Source organism: Hippoglossus hippoglossus, chromosome 1 (assembly GCF_009819705.1).
Source record: "Hippoglossus hippoglossus isolate fHipHip1 chromosome 1, fHipHip1.pri, whole genome shotgun sequence".
NCBI classification, from domain to species: Eukaryota; Metazoa; Chordata; class Actinopteri; order Pleuronectiformes; family Pleuronectidae; genus Hippoglossus; species Hippoglossus hippoglossus.
In genome coordinates, this window is record NC_047151.1 from 22,667,551 (window position 1) to 22,685,050 (window position 17,500).

At 44.0% G+C, this 17,500-nt stretch overlaps 3 protein-coding genes across 5 annotated transcripts in view; 1 reads left to right on the forward strand and 2 right to left on the reverse strand.

Moving 5' to 3' along the window:
- Positions 1-7,068, forward strand: part of LOC117770119 (voltage-dependent T-type calcium channel subunit alpha-1I-like) — a 47,608-nt gene extending 40,540 nt beyond the window's left edge. Inside the window, 6 exon segments of the mRNA XM_034599184.1 lie at positions 1,668-1,746; positions 2,070-2,191; positions 2,535-2,852; positions 2,935-3,085; positions 3,804-4,357; positions 5,811-7,068. Of these exon segments, the coding sequence (XP_034455075.1) occupies positions 1,668-1,746; positions 2,070-2,191; positions 2,535-2,852; positions 2,935-3,085; positions 3,804-4,357; positions 5,811-6,494 (1,908 nt within the window). The 3' untranslated portion in view covers positions 6,495-7,068.
- The window catches only part of LOC117770086 (synaptogyrin-3-like), a 16,589-nt gene extending 1,562 nt beyond the window's left edge, over positions 1-15,027 (reverse strand). The window contains exons 1-4 of one of the 3 annotated variants that reach the window (XM_034599148.1): positions 14,795-15,023; positions 12,998-13,232; positions 12,012-12,157; positions 9,856-10,097 (exon numbers count right to left, since the gene is read on the reverse strand). In XM_034599148.1, the coding sequence (XP_034455039.1) occupies positions 9,870-10,097; positions 12,012-12,157; positions 12,998-13,232; positions 14,795-14,899 (714 nt within the window). In that variant the 5' untranslated portion in view covers positions 14,900-15,023 and the 3' untranslated portion in view covers positions 9,856-9,869. Of the gene's footprint in view, positions 1-9,077; positions 10,098-11,237; positions 11,896-12,011; positions 12,158-12,997; positions 13,233-14,794 lie in introns of those variants that run through there. The other 2 variants (XM_034599140.1, XM_034599156.1) reach the window with 2 other exon arrangements.
- A 1,049-nt stretch (positions 15,028-16,076) lies between these two features.
- Positions 16,077-17,500, reverse strand: part of zgc:136472 (uncharacterized protein LOC678514 homolog) — a 4,223-nt gene continuing 2,799 nt past the window's right edge. Inside the window, exons 7-11 of the mRNA XM_034599128.1 lie at positions 17,297-17,494; positions 17,093-17,213; positions 16,786-16,967; positions 16,484-16,573; positions 16,077-16,301 (exon numbers count right to left, since the gene is read on the reverse strand). Coding sequence (XP_034455019.1) covers positions 16,218-16,301; positions 16,484-16,573; positions 16,786-16,967; positions 17,093-17,213; positions 17,297-17,494 — 675 coding nt within the window. The 3' untranslated portion in view covers positions 16,077-16,217. The remainder of the gene's footprint in view (positions 16,302-16,483; positions 16,574-16,785; positions 16,968-17,092; positions 17,214-17,296; positions 17,495-17,500) is intronic.

Genomic DNA, 17,500 nt, shown 5'->3' on the forward strand with positions numbered 1-17,500 from the left:
AAAGTCCAGTTACAGTCTTATCGCTCATGGAGACACCACACAGCGATTTATTGTCCTCTGAGGCAGGGTTGTAAAATTCAAGCCGTCAAGTTGGAACGGCTGCAGTATTTCTCTCCGCTGTTTCGCTGCTTGTGAGCTGGAGAGTAAAATTAGCGGAATGCTACAAGCCGAGAGGATTTCTGGATGGCGGCAGCAGCATGAGTGATTTTTCCTCTCTCTGCCGGAGCCCTCTGCAGCGGCTCCTGTCTCATTGATGATGCTTTGTTTTTGATGCAGTGCTATTGTTGGTCTCAACCAGAAATTCATGAGCAAGGACTGAAGTGCACTGTCTTGGAAAACCTTAGTTAGCTTTTCTCCTTGGATGGTAATGTCGACTGGTTGCTGAACCTCTTCAGTCAAGACTAGAATATCTCAATTACTGCCATAACATTCATGTCCTCACAAGGCGAATAGTAAAAACTTCTTTAGTCCATTAGCGTTTTATCTAAAAGTATCATCAGTTCAAGTATTTAACTTGGTCAACTCTTGGTTTATGACGAAATACCTGCAAAGCTAGGGCAGTGTGTCTACCTTAAAGGGCCTTCTGCTGTGTTGATTACTAATTATGAATGTACATCATCACAACAAGTATTCGTAAACACAGGCGAAGGATCCATATTTTACAGAAATGATTATTATAGCTCCGGACACTGTCACTAAATTATGAAATTATCGTAGATTGAGAGAATGTTATCATTCTTGATCGTACAGAGGGCAAAATGATTATCATGCAACTGGTAACGCTGCTCTTGTTGAATATTAAACGAGCAGTGATTGATGAATAACAGAGACCAAAGTGATACTCGTTTAAGAAACTATTTGGGTTTCTCTATCATTTTTTAAGGTCTTGACCTTACTAATTAAAGTGCCAATAAAGGCAAATGAAATTGAATTGAATTGCGAACAGTCAAGTATGACGTCGGATGTGGTGCAGTGCACGAGGCATCAGGAAGTGCAGGGAGTGTTGTGCACGGTAAACAAGAAGAAGAAAAAGCAGGCTGTGCAGGGCAAGTACACATTTATAATCTGTTTGAGGTGTAGTCCTGAGGTGGAACCATTTTAGGATCTCCTCTCCAACTTGAATGGGTTATTCCAGAATCACACAGAGCTTCACAGTAAAACACAGCTGTTCTTGAAAACCAGTGGGGACCTCGAGCGACACAAGGGGATTGAACCCTCTGCAGTGGTGTCCCCTGCGCTTCATGTCTGCATCATCTCACTAGACTTCTCCACGAGGGAAGGCGAGTCAAGTCCATGTGAATTGCTCGCTGCCGTTTTTTGAATACACAACAACATGTTTGTCATTCATGAGGACTGGATCCAGGCTGTGAAAAGTGTACCTTGTGTTTCTGAAACTGAAATCTGAGATATGATTCAACTCCAGGTATCACGATGGCTCCTGTTAGTTTCTAAGAAGTAGTAAACATCAATCCAGTAAGGCTTTGCAAGTCTTTGTCTATGGCTTCTCTTATATCTGTTTGCATGTTTGCGTCGCTCTCTCTCACTCTCTCTCCCTCTCTCTCCCTCTCTCTCTCTCCCTCTCTCTCTCTCTGTATACTGTACATGTCTTTTTCTCTGTGTATCATACACTGTATATATCTGTGTGTGCGTGTAATATGTCCGTCTAGGTGGGGAATCTGGGTCTGCTCTTCATGTTGCTGTTCTTCATCTATGCAGCTCTGGGAGTTGAGCTCTTTGGAAAACTGGGTTAGTGTGTGTGCGCGTGTATGTGCATGCATGTGCGTGTGTGTGTGTGTGTGTGTGCGCGAGTGTGTGCATGCATATAAATCAGTGCTGATGTGCAGATGTCCGTGTGTGTGTGTGTGCGTGCGTGCGTGCGTGCCTCAGCTGACATTGGTGAGATACCCGTGGATTACGTAACATGAATACATTTTGTTGTGTTGCATACATTAATTATGTTGATTTAGAATCAATGTTTTAATCTACACACACCTTCTTCTCTCCCCTCGTTCTTCCTCCTTCGAGCTCAATGCCTCTTACGCTCTCTCTCTCTTTTCACCCTCTTTCAGAGTGTTCGGAGGAGAACCCGTGCGAGGGCCTCAGTCGCCACGCCACCTTCGACAACTTTGGCATGGCTTTCCTCACGCTCTTCAGGGTGTCCACCGGGGACAACTGGAATGGGATTATGAAGGTTATTTCTCTCTCTCTACTCTGGAGCATTTCAGGCATATGCACAGACATATGCAAGTATCACTTATGAGACAGGTGTTGCATTAAGCGGAAGGCAGATCACTGCTTTTACGACAGACTAAGAGCTGCTGATATTAGAGGGTTAGGAGGGCGTATTATTCTTCTTTGACAGGCTCAAGGTCCTTTCACGCTCAGATCAACATCCCCCCCTGTTGGAGAGGAGAGAAAATACAGACTGCTGCGTGAAAAGACCTTAATATCACCTTAATCCCTTTATCTGTTATCTGCTTCCTTTATTGCTTCATACATAACGTTTGTCCTCTCCTCTTATCGCCGTCCTCCAGGACACTCTGCGCGAGTGCCGCCCGCAGGATCGCCACTGCCTCACCTACCTGCCCTTGATCTCCCCCATTTACTTCGTCACCTTCGTCCTCACGGCTCAGTTCGTGCTGGTCAACGTGGTTGTGGCCGTTCTGATGAAGCACCTGGAGGAGAGCAACAAGGAGGCACAGCTGGAGGAGATGGAGGAGAGGAAGGAGCGGGAGGAGAAGAAGGAGCAGGAGGAGAGGAAGGAGAGGGAGGAGAGGGAGGAGGCCAACCGACGTCTCAGTGCTGTGTCTTTGAGCGGCGCCCCGGGGCCAAACGTGGATGCACCTGCTCAGGTGACGTTCAGCGTGTGTTCATATTTCTGCACGTGTGGAAGGGAAGGGAGGGGACACTGACAATGATGATCTCGTGTGGCAGGTGCAGGTCGAGGATGAGGAGTGTTCCCAAGGCAACCTGCTGAGCATGGGACGCATGATGTCTCTCCCCAGCGACAGCTACGTTCAGCCACTCAGATGTTCCCCTTATCCTCCCGTTGGCCACGAGGTTTACTCCGGCTACAGCTACTCAGGTACTTACGCTATTTATAGCCGTTTCAATTAAGGCAGCAGTTTTTACTGTGCTATAACCACTAACTGATTGCTGTAAAGATTATTGCTTCCACAAATAGCTTAAATGGCAGCTGGGGTGTGATGTGGCACAATGAGTGACTCTGCCATTACAGGCCTGATAGAATAAGATGCAGTTTTCATAATGTTGACAAATTGAACATAAAGTACAGTGGTGACTTTTTTAGTAGAACCAACACTGGTGGTTCTATCCCAGAGTAGCTTTAGAACAGCTTGGCTAGAATCCACTCATCAAAACAGAGTAATAGTGAGTTTTAAGTGTACTTGTGTTTTAGAGTTAGATTGTATATTTCAAAATAAGGAATAGCAAGGACATTTAGAGTGGGATGAACAAAACCCCCCAAAATGGATTCACAATCTCTACCCAAAAGCTGACACGAAAATATCTAACAAATACAGTATATATTTTAGTATATATATAAATATTTTTGTTTTTGTTGTTGTTATTGTTTTAAAAACCTTAAATTTGTGTTCAGCCTTGCTTATTTTTCATTTTATGTCTTTATGTTTGTGTAAATACACTGAGAGCCACAAAAAAAGTTTAATTCCTTGTTTGTATACACAGTCAGTAAAGCTGATTATATTTCTGAAGTGCTCCAGCTGTTCTGTTGAGTTCCTGTCATTCATGCGATTATTTACTGTGAACACTATCTTCTGCAGGCTCCATGTCGTCTCTCACCTCCAGTAGCGGCGGCTCCATGCTGCAGGTTCCAGGAGCTCTGCCCGCCATCAGCCACGCTTCACTGGGATCCGGCCGCAGCTCGAGGCCGATGATCTGCCTCAGCACGGCCCAGAGCGCCGACAGACACTCCCCACACAGACTCAGTCCTGCCGACAGTACGGAGGGACACAGGCTCAGTCCCGCTCACAGAATAAACAGACTGAACTCAGCTCACAGTATAGACGGATACAAGTTCAGCCCGGCACATCGGATAGACAGACACAGACTCAGCTCTGCTCACAGTATGGACGGATACAGGCTGAGCCAGGACCATAACGCAGACAGACCCAGACTCATGTCCAGTCACAGTATAGACAGACACCCGTCCCTCAGACTGAGTCCCACCCACAGTGCCAGCAGACATCCCTCTCATTGGCTCAGTCCTGAAGACAGTTTGGACCGAAACATGCTGAGTCCCTCCTACGTCCCCGACAGTTCAATCCAGAGGAGACCAGCTTCTTTCCACACCGCCAGCAGACAGCTACGAAGACAGGTGTGTGATCCTCACCTCTTCTCTTCTCTTACTATTATTAATATTATAAAGCTAGATTAAGAATATGAAGAATACATTTGTTCAGAATTAAAATGTTTATTAAAGTTAATATTGGATTTATATACTTTTCTATTTACTTAAATAATTTTTTTACTTTTAGTCCCAACTCATTGCAACCAAACCAATCTGCCCCCAGAATGAGAAAAATAAAAAACTAATATAATACTACAACAGCAAAAGTATCAGCTCCAAAAACAAAAACTTTTAATTTTTAATTGATTTACATATATTCAAGAGAAAAAGCACAACTTTGCTCACCTCAACATAGAAAACATAGACAAAAATGTTGAAAACAACATAAAAAAGCTTTATAGATTGAGTCCTGATGGAATAACTCACAAACACAAATACTCAGAGTGCAAAAAAGCCCAAGACACTTTAAAATGCAGCTGCTCAGCCTTTATACAGCCAGAGGTGTTTGTTCTTAGGTCTCCAGATTCAGCCAGTAACACAACACACATCAAAATATTTTAGTGGTTACACACATACACCTGTGGAGAATGTAACACAAAGTCGTATTTTTGTTGCATGGTGATGAGGTGCAGACTTTTCACCTCTTTCTGTTAAAAATGAAGGTAAATTAAGAATTAAGTGTTCACAGTGATGGATTAAACAAACCAAGGTAATGGTTTGGTAATGGAAATTGATGATGCCTGGAATTGGAGGGAAAATGGCCATGGTTTGCAGAATTTTATACTAAACTGGAAAAAACAAGACTTGTAGTAAATGAGCTAAAACAACAGATATAATTCTTTTAAGATTCGATCCTTCTGAGACCAGTCTGAATTGATCAAAGTTAACAGGTTGTATTTACGGGGACATTTCTTTGCTTTGTCTTCCTGACCAGTGGGGTGTCAAGTTTGAAAGGGGTTGAGATTGAAGGTGATTGGAGAGGGGGGGGGGGGGGGGGGGGGGGGTCGCAGGGAATCACTGAAATGACAGATTTATAGTTTGGTAGCCACGACCAGATTGGCTGATTGAGATCATGGGAACAAATCTGATTGGATAACAGCAAACACCCCACAGTGAGCTGGTTAGAAGCGAGGCCAGAGGCTGAATGGGACATAGAGAAAGTCTTTAACTTAAACTTAATTAAGAATATACAAGTATTATTGATTCTGCTCCATGTTTTGTAGTGTGGGTGCGCCACAAATTGTCTGTACCACATCATAAATCATTACAAGATTGTTCTTATGCACAGGACGTGATGATGTTCAATGATGATGTACATTATTTAAAAAACTGCTGTTCTTTATTTTATATTTTTGATCCAGGTTGATTGACACTTTTATTGTTTGTTGTCTTCATTTAATTCATTCACAGATTCTATTCTTCAGTTGTGCTGAGTTATCACATCGTACTCAGTGTGTTTGTGCATGTGTTGTTTCCGCAGGAGGCTGTGCGCTGTGATTCTCTGGATCAGAGCGGTTCAGCAGACAATCTGGCAGAGCCTCACCTGACCGTGCCCACTGTCTCTTCCACGCCACCACGCCAGCGATCGTCCAGTGTGCACACGCTGAAGTATGCGCACCCCCAGAGGGTCATCTCGTGCCGCAGCCCCAGCCGGAGCCACAGTGAAACCAACGGACGAGAACATGCACCTGAGCAGGCCGATGGCGGTTCGCAGCCAGACACAGATGTCGAGAAAAGGCCGCAGAGCTTTTCCAGTCTGAAGGTTTCCAGCGGCGAGTCCACCCTATCAGCTCCGCTCTGTGGCTCCAGAGGGCCCAGCTTTGGCCCCGGCTCCGACAAGGGGCCACAGGTGGACGACGCTGATGAGGAGGTCAACCGCATTAACAGTTCTGGTCACACTGACTCACACACACAACTTCCTCCCAGCTCTTCACACAAAACCAGACACCTTACCCCGAGCCCCGGAGAGCACAGGAGCCAATCAGTGTCCCCGGTGTCGGGCAGGAAGAGGAAGCAGAGGATGAGCCCGCCGCCAGGGGAGGAGCCGGTCACTATGGCAACCCAGCTGATGGACAGCAGTGTTGATCTGAGGAGGCGAACTCTGTCATTTGACGCCACAAGCCTCTCACCTAATCAAGCAGAGGGGAGCTCCGTGGACGACTGAACTCAGCGACCGGATGATGGATTGGTTATTCTCTAAAGGTGGAGGAGACAAGTGTGCTGGTGGAGCGCACGAGAGGGGCGGGAGTCGCAATCCAAAACGGGAAGGATTACCGGTTTCCTGTTTCAGGCCACGCCCCTCGCCTCGTCCCGTCCAATCACGCGGTTTTCACAGGGTGTTTGAGATGAACTCATTCAGACTGTGAATGATGTACGAGTGTGTTCAAAGACTTTTATCCCGTTGTGCTGTTTGCACACAAGATGCACACAAGGAGACGTTTCCTTTTCTTCCCTCATAGTCCTAGCTTTAGTTCAGACACAGTAGTCTCTCTCCTGCGATATTTACCCCAAAACTAACTTAACCCTTGCTTGCGCTCCTCCTTCTACCCCCACTCTCATCCCGAACCTCGCATCTCAAGCCTAGGTCAGAGTACAGGACCAGATCACAATAAAGTTACTGCTTATAGACATAGAGACAGAAAACATAGTGACTTCAACCAGTGATTATTTGGAGTATCGATTAAAGCTTGGGTTGGTAATCCTGGAAAAGCTAAGAAAAGCAGGCTACACTTTGAAAATATGCAACCGATACATCCCAACCTTCTCCCATCGGGCCCCTCGTCAAAGCTGCGTCTCCAAAACACATCGACGCTCACTGCCTGGCAACGGCTAGAAGTCGACCTCTCCGTGACTCACTCACACAGCGAGAGCAGGGTGCACGCACGCAGGTTGATTCTGCTCTGATGAAATAATTGGTCGTGTTTATTCCAGTCCTCCGAGGGCCACAGACACCAGCTTTTTTTGTTTCTTTTATTTCTCTAACGATTTTATTTAATGATGGCTCTTAATACGAGAAGAGGATTTCAACGAATAAGTTAAAAATGTGTTTTAGAAGCAACTCACCAACCCTTCCTTTAATCTGCAGACTAATCGACTCTCTAAAAAAACATTGTCTTCCAACCAAACGTGATTTCTTCAAACACTAATGGGAGACAAACCCAAAGTTCATTATGCTTGAAAAATTATCACAAATTTGATTTATTATTAAAATTGAATTCATTTGAATTATTAAAATTCAAACGGCTACCGTCAGATAATCACTTATATCAATTAATGCCGCATAACATTTTACAGAACCGTTTTCTTCAAGTGTTAAAGTCTCTTTCTTGTTGCGTGGTGCAGAAATGAAGGTTTGTGTTTAAAAAAGAAAAAGGATTTTTAAATGATTAAACTTACAAACGTTAAAGCTTTTTATATGAAATTGCTTAATTTGTAATTGCACACTTCTACAAATCATTTTATAAGAGATATATTCCTCCAAAAACAAAAAAACAAATTGCAGTGGAGTTTTTAGCTGTTAAATATTACGTCTATTATAATTTCTTTTACCTCTTGACCTGCAGTAAACTGCCAATGGATGCAGTTCCATCATTCTCAGATTAAAGTCTAAGAAAACCTCGTTATCTCCTTGATTTTTCTAGGATCTTTCCCTCCGAGCTTGAAACCACCCAAACCCGACAGTCAAAAAATAATTTGCTGTTCGAGCCTCTGCGTTGAATTCCTGTAGTGTGACCTAGGCTTTATTAGTCTCTACCTCGCTTCCTCCCGATCCCACCTTATTCGAATGTTAGTTTTCTCACTTCCCCTCAGTCCACTTTGCTTTTCTCTGTCTTAGTATTCTCAGGGTAGAGGTAGATCAGACGCAGGTGAGTGTGAAGCACGCGATCACAGGCCTGCAGACGTAAGGTTGCCCCCTGCTGTCAGAAGCCAGAGCTGACGCGGGGGTTGGCGGATGTTCGTGGAGATAATGCTGTATTAAAGGGTGCAAGGTGAAATGGTGACTGAAGCAGATGCACTGAAGGGCTTATTCCGGTGATGTAACAGTGTGTAATATCTTTGTAGAAAAAGGCTGACACTATATTTTATTAACACGGCGGCGATGTGACGAGAGCTTCAAAGGTAACTTTCTACAGTTCTGAATGTCATTTTATCTGCAGGTGCTGGATTGTGAGGATGGATGACGCTAGTGTTACACAATGACGATGATGCTCGTGATGACTCTGGATGATGCAAATGTTTATAATATTATAAATATAAATATAAATATAAATATATATATATATATATATAATGTTCCTGCAGATTCTTGGAAGCAGGGAAGGGACGTACAGTGAGCTCACCTGCAGCAACATGATTGGACAGTGCTGGAATAAAACCACTTCCTTTCTGACTTTCCTTTGACTCTGTGACCTTACTTCTAACTCCGTCCTCTCGCCCCGTAGAAAGAGATTCAAACCCGCACGCAGTGGGAGCGGCTGTAGACCTTCAACGTGAGCTGTTTAATCTAAAAATAAAGCTAACACACAGCTGTCGCCTGCTGCTGCTAATCAATTCGTCATAACTCGAGTACCCTCTCTAATTATAGTCTTCCCGCAGATGTTGATTCACATGGCTCACACATCCTCGGATCTACGTCAAGACACGTAATTATGTTAAAAACAGTTTCTCACGTTGCACGATGCTAAAAAAAAAGAAATTATTTAAAGACGATGCGACGGGAACAAAGGCAGACTCGCAGCTCTGTTAGTGCTTGTGGTGCTGGATAGGTTTTATTTTTCATACTTCATTATTCCACTTCAGCATATCACAATAAAATATTTAATCACATGAATATTTCACACTGGAACACTATAGCGTTCAGAATGCATTAAGCCGACCTGCCTTTATTTCCCTGCCAAGAAAATGTACCAATTTCAGCAAGTTCTATCCCCCCCCTTCCCCCTCACTTGTTTGCTCACAATCTATTGGTCAAGGCGCCTGACTGTGTCAATTTCAGCCAATGGGAGGCCACGTGTCTGCAGGCCAGCTTGTGATTGGAGAGAGAGGCTGAGGGCAAACAGAACTGTCAATACACCATAGATAAGACCTTGTGTCCTTTAATTTGGCAACGTCATCACTGATCTACATCTATGTTAATCTGCACTTCACCATATGAACATGCAGTCAAGGTGTGTGTGTGTGTGTGTGTGTGTGTGTGTGTGTGTGTGTGTGTGTGTGTCCTTCCAGGTGTATAAACGTGTGTGTCCAGGTGTAGACGTAGGTCTGTTTCCAGGTGTGAGTGAATACAGCTGTGGTTTGAGTGCGGCTGTGTGTGTGTGTGCAGGAACATTAGACGGTATTCATGACACAGAGAAGTCACAACTAACTAAGCTCAGCCAGCAGTTGCCATGGTGAAACTAGACCGTACATCACATGACCCCAAATCCCCCCAGTCCCAGGAGAGAATGGAAAGCTACAAAACAGCGAGGCAGGAAGTTGTCTGTGAGGCATCGATCACCTCACACCTCCTCTTTCTTTCTCTCTGCCCATGTGTCTGTCTCTAGAAGGCCGGCGCCATCGGTCTCTGCTGTGTGAGTTTCTGCGGGTCCAGGGTTTCAGTGAAGGGCGGGGCTTGATAGGGGTTGGTGGTTACTATGGTAGCACCGTTGGCGATGGGATACGGTGTAGCTCGAGCGTTGCCGGGGGCGGCCTCCAGATGTTGCCATGTGAACAAGTTTGTTTTGCTGCCAGTCAGGAAGCGTCGCAGTGCGCTCAGCGTCAGCACAGTCTGTTAGTAACACAAACACACACACACACACACACACACAGGCGTTAGCAGAGGCTGTTAGTTACACACTGATTTATTTACATTACAAAATGTAAGATAAGTGTTGCACCACTTTAAAAAAATACATAAATGATGTGTGTCTAAACTTTAGGGAGTAAATCTACTGGGTTCACCATCTTAGTTTGGCAGATAAACATGCTAAGACCTGCTGATGAAGACTAAACACAAACTAAAGTGCGGTTCGGGACGCCATTTTGTGTCCGAACCAGACCGAGCCCGAGATAAAACTATGTAAGCCCGACCCGAACCCGTCAGGCTCTCTGCGTTTTGTTTCCAAACCAATTACAGGAACCTGCAGTGTAAAAAATGAGGGCGCCAAGCCAGCATGACCGAACTCGACAAATATCATGTCGCCTCCTGACAGGTTCCAACGGACTCATGTCAGGTATCCACACTCTAACACAGAGCAGAGATGAGGATGACGAGAGCATCATTAGTTTTGCAGGTATGTAGTCATGGATCACCAAAGTCCGTCGAATTATTACAGTTTTGAGGTACTTGTACCTTACTGGAGTATTTCCATTTCATGCCCCTTTATACTATATAAACTCTGCTACATTCTGTTGGAAAATGTACTTTAATCCTCCTCACTAAATTTATCTTGCAGTTGAATTTAGAATTTATTTTATATACAAAATATTGGCTTTTTAGACAGACTACTTTAGATATTGATAAACCTGTGATCTTATTAGCTTGTGGTCGCTAACAAATAAATCTTTGTTTGAACCCTAGAGAGCCCAGTCCTAGTGTATTCATGCAGCAAGGCCGGTGAAAACCTCATGTATTATTTGACAGTCCACCGGCTCAGCGATGCGGCAGAGGTGACATTATTTTCTGATTTGTTGAGTGAGTATCTTAATAGCGTCAGCTGGAAGCTGCAGCACACGAAAAATGAAGTCGCTTGACATTGTTATGCGCCGGTTAGACGTATTTACTTGTTAATCAAAGGTTAATAAGCTACCCCTTCCCCCTTCCCCCTGAGCACTGAGCACTGAGCCCTGCAGATATTGAGTTCCAGAAACTCATCTCCAATGTGGATGGAGAACAGTATGTTCTGTTTTCTTACGTTCCTGCGGTGGAAAAGCTCACATGCAGTTTTAGTGCAGTTACACAACAACAAAAAACAGGAAAGAGGGATTGAAGAAACTATTCTGTTTAAAATAAAAGACCATTGATTAAGTATTGTACTTTCCCATGTTGGTGGACTCAGGTCAGTCTGTCCTGACCTTGAGTAGCTATTGTGTCTCAAACTCAAAAATGCTGGATCCTCAATTTCCCATATTGCAATTTTGCATTAACCCTCCTTGCCTGGTAAACTCCTCATCTTTCAAGCTCCATTCCCTTTTTGTGACACATTTATTTTTTATGAAAGCACAGTATAGTCTCCAAGCAAAGACTCGATCAACTACAGTTGTGAAACCACTCGTTGAATGTCCTCTGGCTTTCTAAAGTCTGAGAACATTTTCTAAGTGTTTTCACAGGCTGAGTTGAACTCCTTAAATCGACTAGACTTCCCCAAAAAGTATCCAAAGTCAAAAGAACATGGATTTTGTTCTTTAACTCGTTCTATGAATCCTCTAAAGAAGAATATTAAAATATTTTTCCACAGGATTAATGGGGAAAAGATTTTATGTTAGAATAAAGTGAGGGAGGGAATGGTCTTAGGCAGCAGCCACTGCTTGTCCTCCGTGAAGGAAATGCTCTTACATGTGTTTATAGCCAGCAGACACAGATAACCCTGAAAATACAACACACACCACTGGTCACACACACATTTATGGGGATGATGAAGACACATTCACATGAACGTACACACACAGATGAAGGTGTACACACAGATATAAACATACAGACCCAGGAGAGGATGGAGAAGAAGCAGAAAGTGATGGTGGCTCTGGCGGCGTCGGAGCCCTGGGCCAATGGCAGCTCGTCTGGAGAGGTCGCCTGCCACTGATTGGCCAGAAAACAGAAGCCAACGAACCACAGGAAGCTGGCAAGGCCTGGAGGGGGGAGGGAGAGAGGGGCTTTTAGGGCTTTAGGTTGTAAACGGCTCATGTGGATGGATACCCGCTCATTCAAATAAGATGTTAAAATCATCTAAACAGTAGCAACAACACAACTAAGAGACATCACACTAGCAGCTCTGTGTTGTTCGGTCATAAACTAATGAAAGTTTGACCTGATGATGGCGTTACATGAAAAGTTAATGGTCTACAAGTCATCCTGAGGCTAACGGGAATGTCTGTGCCAAATCTGATGGCAAAACTTATGACAGGCTTTACTGAAAACCACACATTTTAACGTCATGGTGGCGCTAGAGGAAAAATAAAGGGATCAACAAAGTTACCAGGGTTCATCATCTGTGAATGTTTGTATACGTTGTGGTATTTAGTCTCATAGACGTTGACGAGGCCGATTACAAAGAGAACATCAAAACTTTATAAAATCGATGACTCTTTGGAGGAGCTAACTAACCATCATGAGGTTGATGATCAGCAGAAGCTACAGAACATAAAACCCTGTGTAACCATAATGTGTCACTTTTATACTTTGATTTTCATGTGGATTCAACAAAACAGATTTCATGTTGTAATTTGTCAGCTTTAGTGGAGCTGGTGGGCGACTTTCTTATACCGTCAGACATAGCCAGGCTAGCTGTTTCCTGTTTCCTTTTTAGTGCTTTATCTTATTCTGTTTTTAATCTCGTCCAGTTATGTCTTCCATACCTTCACTACTCAAGTTTTATTCATTTGCTTTTTTATATTTTTGGTTTTTAATTTTTGCGCCAATTTATTTCTAAACCTTTGACATCCGTCCATGACATTTGTGTTTATTCATACCGGAGAAGACGAGGTCCAGCAGGACGGCGCGTCTTCTGTCCCGGATGTTGCTGATGGAGGGAAAGTAAACGTCCAGGATCAGGAAACAGATGCTGCCCAGGAAACAGGCCACGCCCACAGTGACGCCATAGTTACAGGCGTCAGCGTTGTTGTTGAAGACGCAGAGCAAACGCTCGCTGCCGATGTTGATGTAGCCCTCGTTCACGATGCAGCTGAACACCACCACGGAGAAAACCTGCAGGGAGAGACACACGTGGGCCGGTTTATTATCTCACGGGTGAGAGAGAATGAACTCACACTGGTGTATGAATGAGCTCTCATTCCTCATACAGGCCACACAATACAAACAGTGTGTGAGGGGTGTGAGGGGATGAGAGGCAGAGGGACGATTCAAACAGATATTTCTCTTTAATATAAAGGTTTAGTTCACCAAAATGACAAAATACAAACCAAAAAAAAATAACATGTTTTCACCAAGTACCCCGACTGATACATATTCAGTCATGTAGTCGTTATAAACTGTCGTCCAGTTTGAAGCTGGGATCAAGAAACTACATTTAACTAAATAAAGGGTCACTTCACCCAAATTACAAAACATCTTCCCACTCACTCTTAATGGTAATGAGCCAGTTTCAGTTCAGGGACTTTGAGACATCTACCGGTGATAAAACCAAACGAGACAAAGTATTTTCTGGTAACTGAGGATGATCCATAAAACTCACAGACACTGTATTAGAAGCAGTGTATCACAAGTAATTATAGAGGTTCCTCCTGAAAAGACTCATTGCTGTTGAGTTTTTCTCATGTTAAAATATTTTTTGATATATTTTATTTGGTGAAGACACAAACAAAATTCCCTTTACCTCCAAAAGGGTAAACATTTTGTGTTGGGTCTCAATTTAGATCTCTCCTTCCCTCAGGTTAGTCTTGATGTGATACAATGCTTAAGGGGAGTGTTTGCATCATGTCGGCTGAAATATTAAAGCTTCCATGTTGACTTTTTGACCCCCAGTTTAGCCATGGAGCAACTTTTTAGCTGCTGGTGCAAAGAAACACCAGTAAAGCTGAGAAAGAGGAAGATTGTAAGCTACTACAAATCAATATAAGACAAGAATTCATTTCTCTTATTTTATAGACCCAACGATTAACAGAGAAATTAACGGGTTGATTCAATTCAATTTAATTTGCACAGATGGTTTGGACCTTACACTTAATAAATCAATAATGAAATGTTCTGGTCCGAATCTTTCAGGTCTCCATTGTTTTGTATACTGACCTGCTCCAGGTTTTTCATATCTGAAAAGCTTAATCATTCCAATTTACTGCAGATGCTTTGTTTCTATCCTGAATGGAAAATTGCTTCTGACAAACTATGAGCTGCGTTGAATTATAGGACCCAGATCCGGGGGCTGTTAACTCGCTTTGTCTCCTTAGAAGCAGGTTGTTGTTGTGTTGTGTCTTCAGTGCACATTACAGGTCTGTGTGGTGACTCACATGCAGACACTGGGATGTGTCACCTCTGAAGCTGAAGCCGAGTGCAGACACAAAGAGGCCCCGGATAAACATATGGTAATCACCCTGTGCTGCTGCAGCTCCAACCTGCAGCTGCAGCACTGAGATCACTTCTGTTCATCATCAGACATTAGCACCACAACAGATCCCTTTATTAAAACTGGGTTCCATTCATGTCATGAGCGGTGCCGGAGCTGCGGGCTACATGCAGCACGTGAATGGGAGACAGACAGAGGTGGGGGTGCAGGCCCGTCCACCGATAATCACAGTGCAGAGGAGGCTTACCCACGACATCAGTCTGAGGATGGTCCGGGGATGCGTGAAGAAAGCGACCGGATCGAAGGAGACGCTGCCGGCCTTCCCGGCGCCGTACGCGCCCGCTGGCTCCATCCCGCCGGGTGTGTGCAGCCTGACGCCCGCAGAGAGAAGGAGAGGAGGCGGTGAGAGAGCGGCGGAGCGGCGGCGTCCTCCTCCTCCAGCTCCGAGTGAAGTCACAGCGCGTCACCGGGAGCAGAGCGCAGGCTGCTGTCGGTTCTCATGGAAACACGGTCCTCAAGATCATTCCCCTCCAAAACGATAAATGTGTGTTTGTATATTTATTCAGGCTGTATAACTTAAAATTCCCCATGATGACTATGTTGCCTTGTTGAGAATTTTATAAAAGCAATATCATTTAACTCTGCACCCTTAAAAACATAGGTTCTAGTTATACCCAAAAGTGGTTCTTCGCTGCGATGCCATAAGGGAAACTTTTTAGGTTCTGCAAAGAACCTTTTACTTGTTGATTCTTCAAAGAACCATTTATCCACGAGTTCTTTAAAGAACCCAATCGGGCTAGAAAAGCGTTCTTTTGCAAGAAAAGGTTCCCCAGAGCACTTGCGAAAAACCGGATTTTCTTAGAGTGTGGTACGATCATTCTCTCCTTATAGAAAATTCTGCTGTTGAGACCAACAATGTTGAGCATTGTGATCATAATAGATCAAACTATGTGTTTTACACAAATAAAGAGTTTCATTTGTAATCTATGTCGTTTTTCTGTGGAGCCAAAGACATCTTTCTACATTGTGGACAATAAAACTCAACCCACAAAAACAACCCTCCAATGTTATAGAAAGTGATAAAGAAATATCTGGATTTAGATCTGCATTAAAAATTGAATGAGTTCTTTCTTGGCCAATGCTGCTTCCTTCCATCAAGTTCTGTGGTAATCCGTTGTGTAGTTTTCATGTAATCTTGCTCACAAACAATCAAACAAAACAACAAACAGTGAAAACATACCGTCCTTAGAAGAGACTAAAAATATAATCAGAAACACATACAAATTATATAAAATGTAAAAAGTGAAATATGTAAATTGTATTTGATTGTTCGTGTGTGAGCAAGATTACACTTCCTTCTTTTTTCATTGGAATTTTTATGCTGTATAGTAATGGACGGCAGGTTTGCATGTTCTCCCTCTGCCTGTGTGGGTTTTATTTGCGTACTGCGGCTTGTCGACTCCAGAGACATGCAGACAGAAGCTCACTGAGGTTGAATAACTGGAAAACCTTTCAGCCATCAGAGTTTTCAACTGAAGACTTTATTCAACTTGATCGCACACACGGTTAAGGACAGTGTGGTTGAGTAGATAAAACAAGATCCATGTTTAGAAAGTACTACACACGCACACACTCACACACACACACGCACACGTCTCTTTGTTCTGATATTAGAGCTCGTCTTTAGTTTTGTTGGCATTTTTCGCCTCCTCAGCTTTCGCGGCCTCGATGTACTTCTTCCTGTCTTCATCCTCCTGGAGACACAAAGGAGACAAGTTTATTTTTAACAGAGAATAAAGGAAGCTCTCACACACACACACACACACACACACACACACACACACACACACACACACACACACACACACACACACACACACACACACAAACTCACACATTGTCATAAAAGCTCAGCCGGCGAGGAAGATGATTTTACCTTAACTCTGTCCTTTTTGGCTTTTTCCATCTCTTTATCTAAAAACTTAACCAGGTCCTTCACCTTCCTTTTCCCCTTGTAAACCACCATCTGACGAGAACACAGATCATACACGTCAACAACTATGACAGGTCTGCAGTTTTTCACACATGCAGCAAGGTTAACATGTGTAATGTTTAATTAACATTACATTTAAAATACAGTATCTAACCTAATTAACGTATTGTTTGTACTGTTGAACGGTTTAGTTATGTTTGGGCCAAAACGCCCTGAATCTTTATTGCTCCAGAGAAGCTTCATACCCTTTCAGCGTACAGAGCAGGAAACAGGCCGAGTGACGGGTAGCGTCCCTGCATCGACATGTTGATGTCATTGGCGGAGGCGTCGATGCAAGCGACCACCACGTCCTCTCGCTCCTTTAAGGCCTCGGCTAGTTCCTCCCACAGCGGGAGCAGAGCCTTGGAGTCCTGACTGTACGGCAGATCTGAGGAGCACACAGTGAGCACTGAGGTGAAGAAGAAGAAGCCTCTACTTGGGATTTGTAACCGTTGAATCTGTGCTCCCTGTGCAGACAGCGGTGGTGTGTCGGTGTAAAGTGGGTTCACGTACAGAACATGACAAACACAGTCTTGTCGGGGTTAAAGGCGACTTTCTCCAGAGTCATTCCCACCAGCTCCTTCACCGGCTTCGTGTCCCACCCGTCAGGTATCGGCTCGCTCTGCAGCTTCGGCTGTTGCGTCAACACAGAAACGTTCAATACGTCAGCTCGACCTGTCGTCCCAGTTCCACTCACCGGATGAGAGTGTGCGTTACCTTAGCTTTGCCCTCGAGGTAGGACTGACAGAATGTCTTTACGGTCTCTACGTCCAGAGAGTCAGAGGGCAGGTGATAGGTCACGTGGTCTGTCAGGTTGACCAATCGGATGATAGGAGCCTCAAAATCTCGTACTCTGAAGTACTCCATCATCCGGCCGTTACGCGACTCATCCACGTTCACCCACACAAATAAAATCTGAAC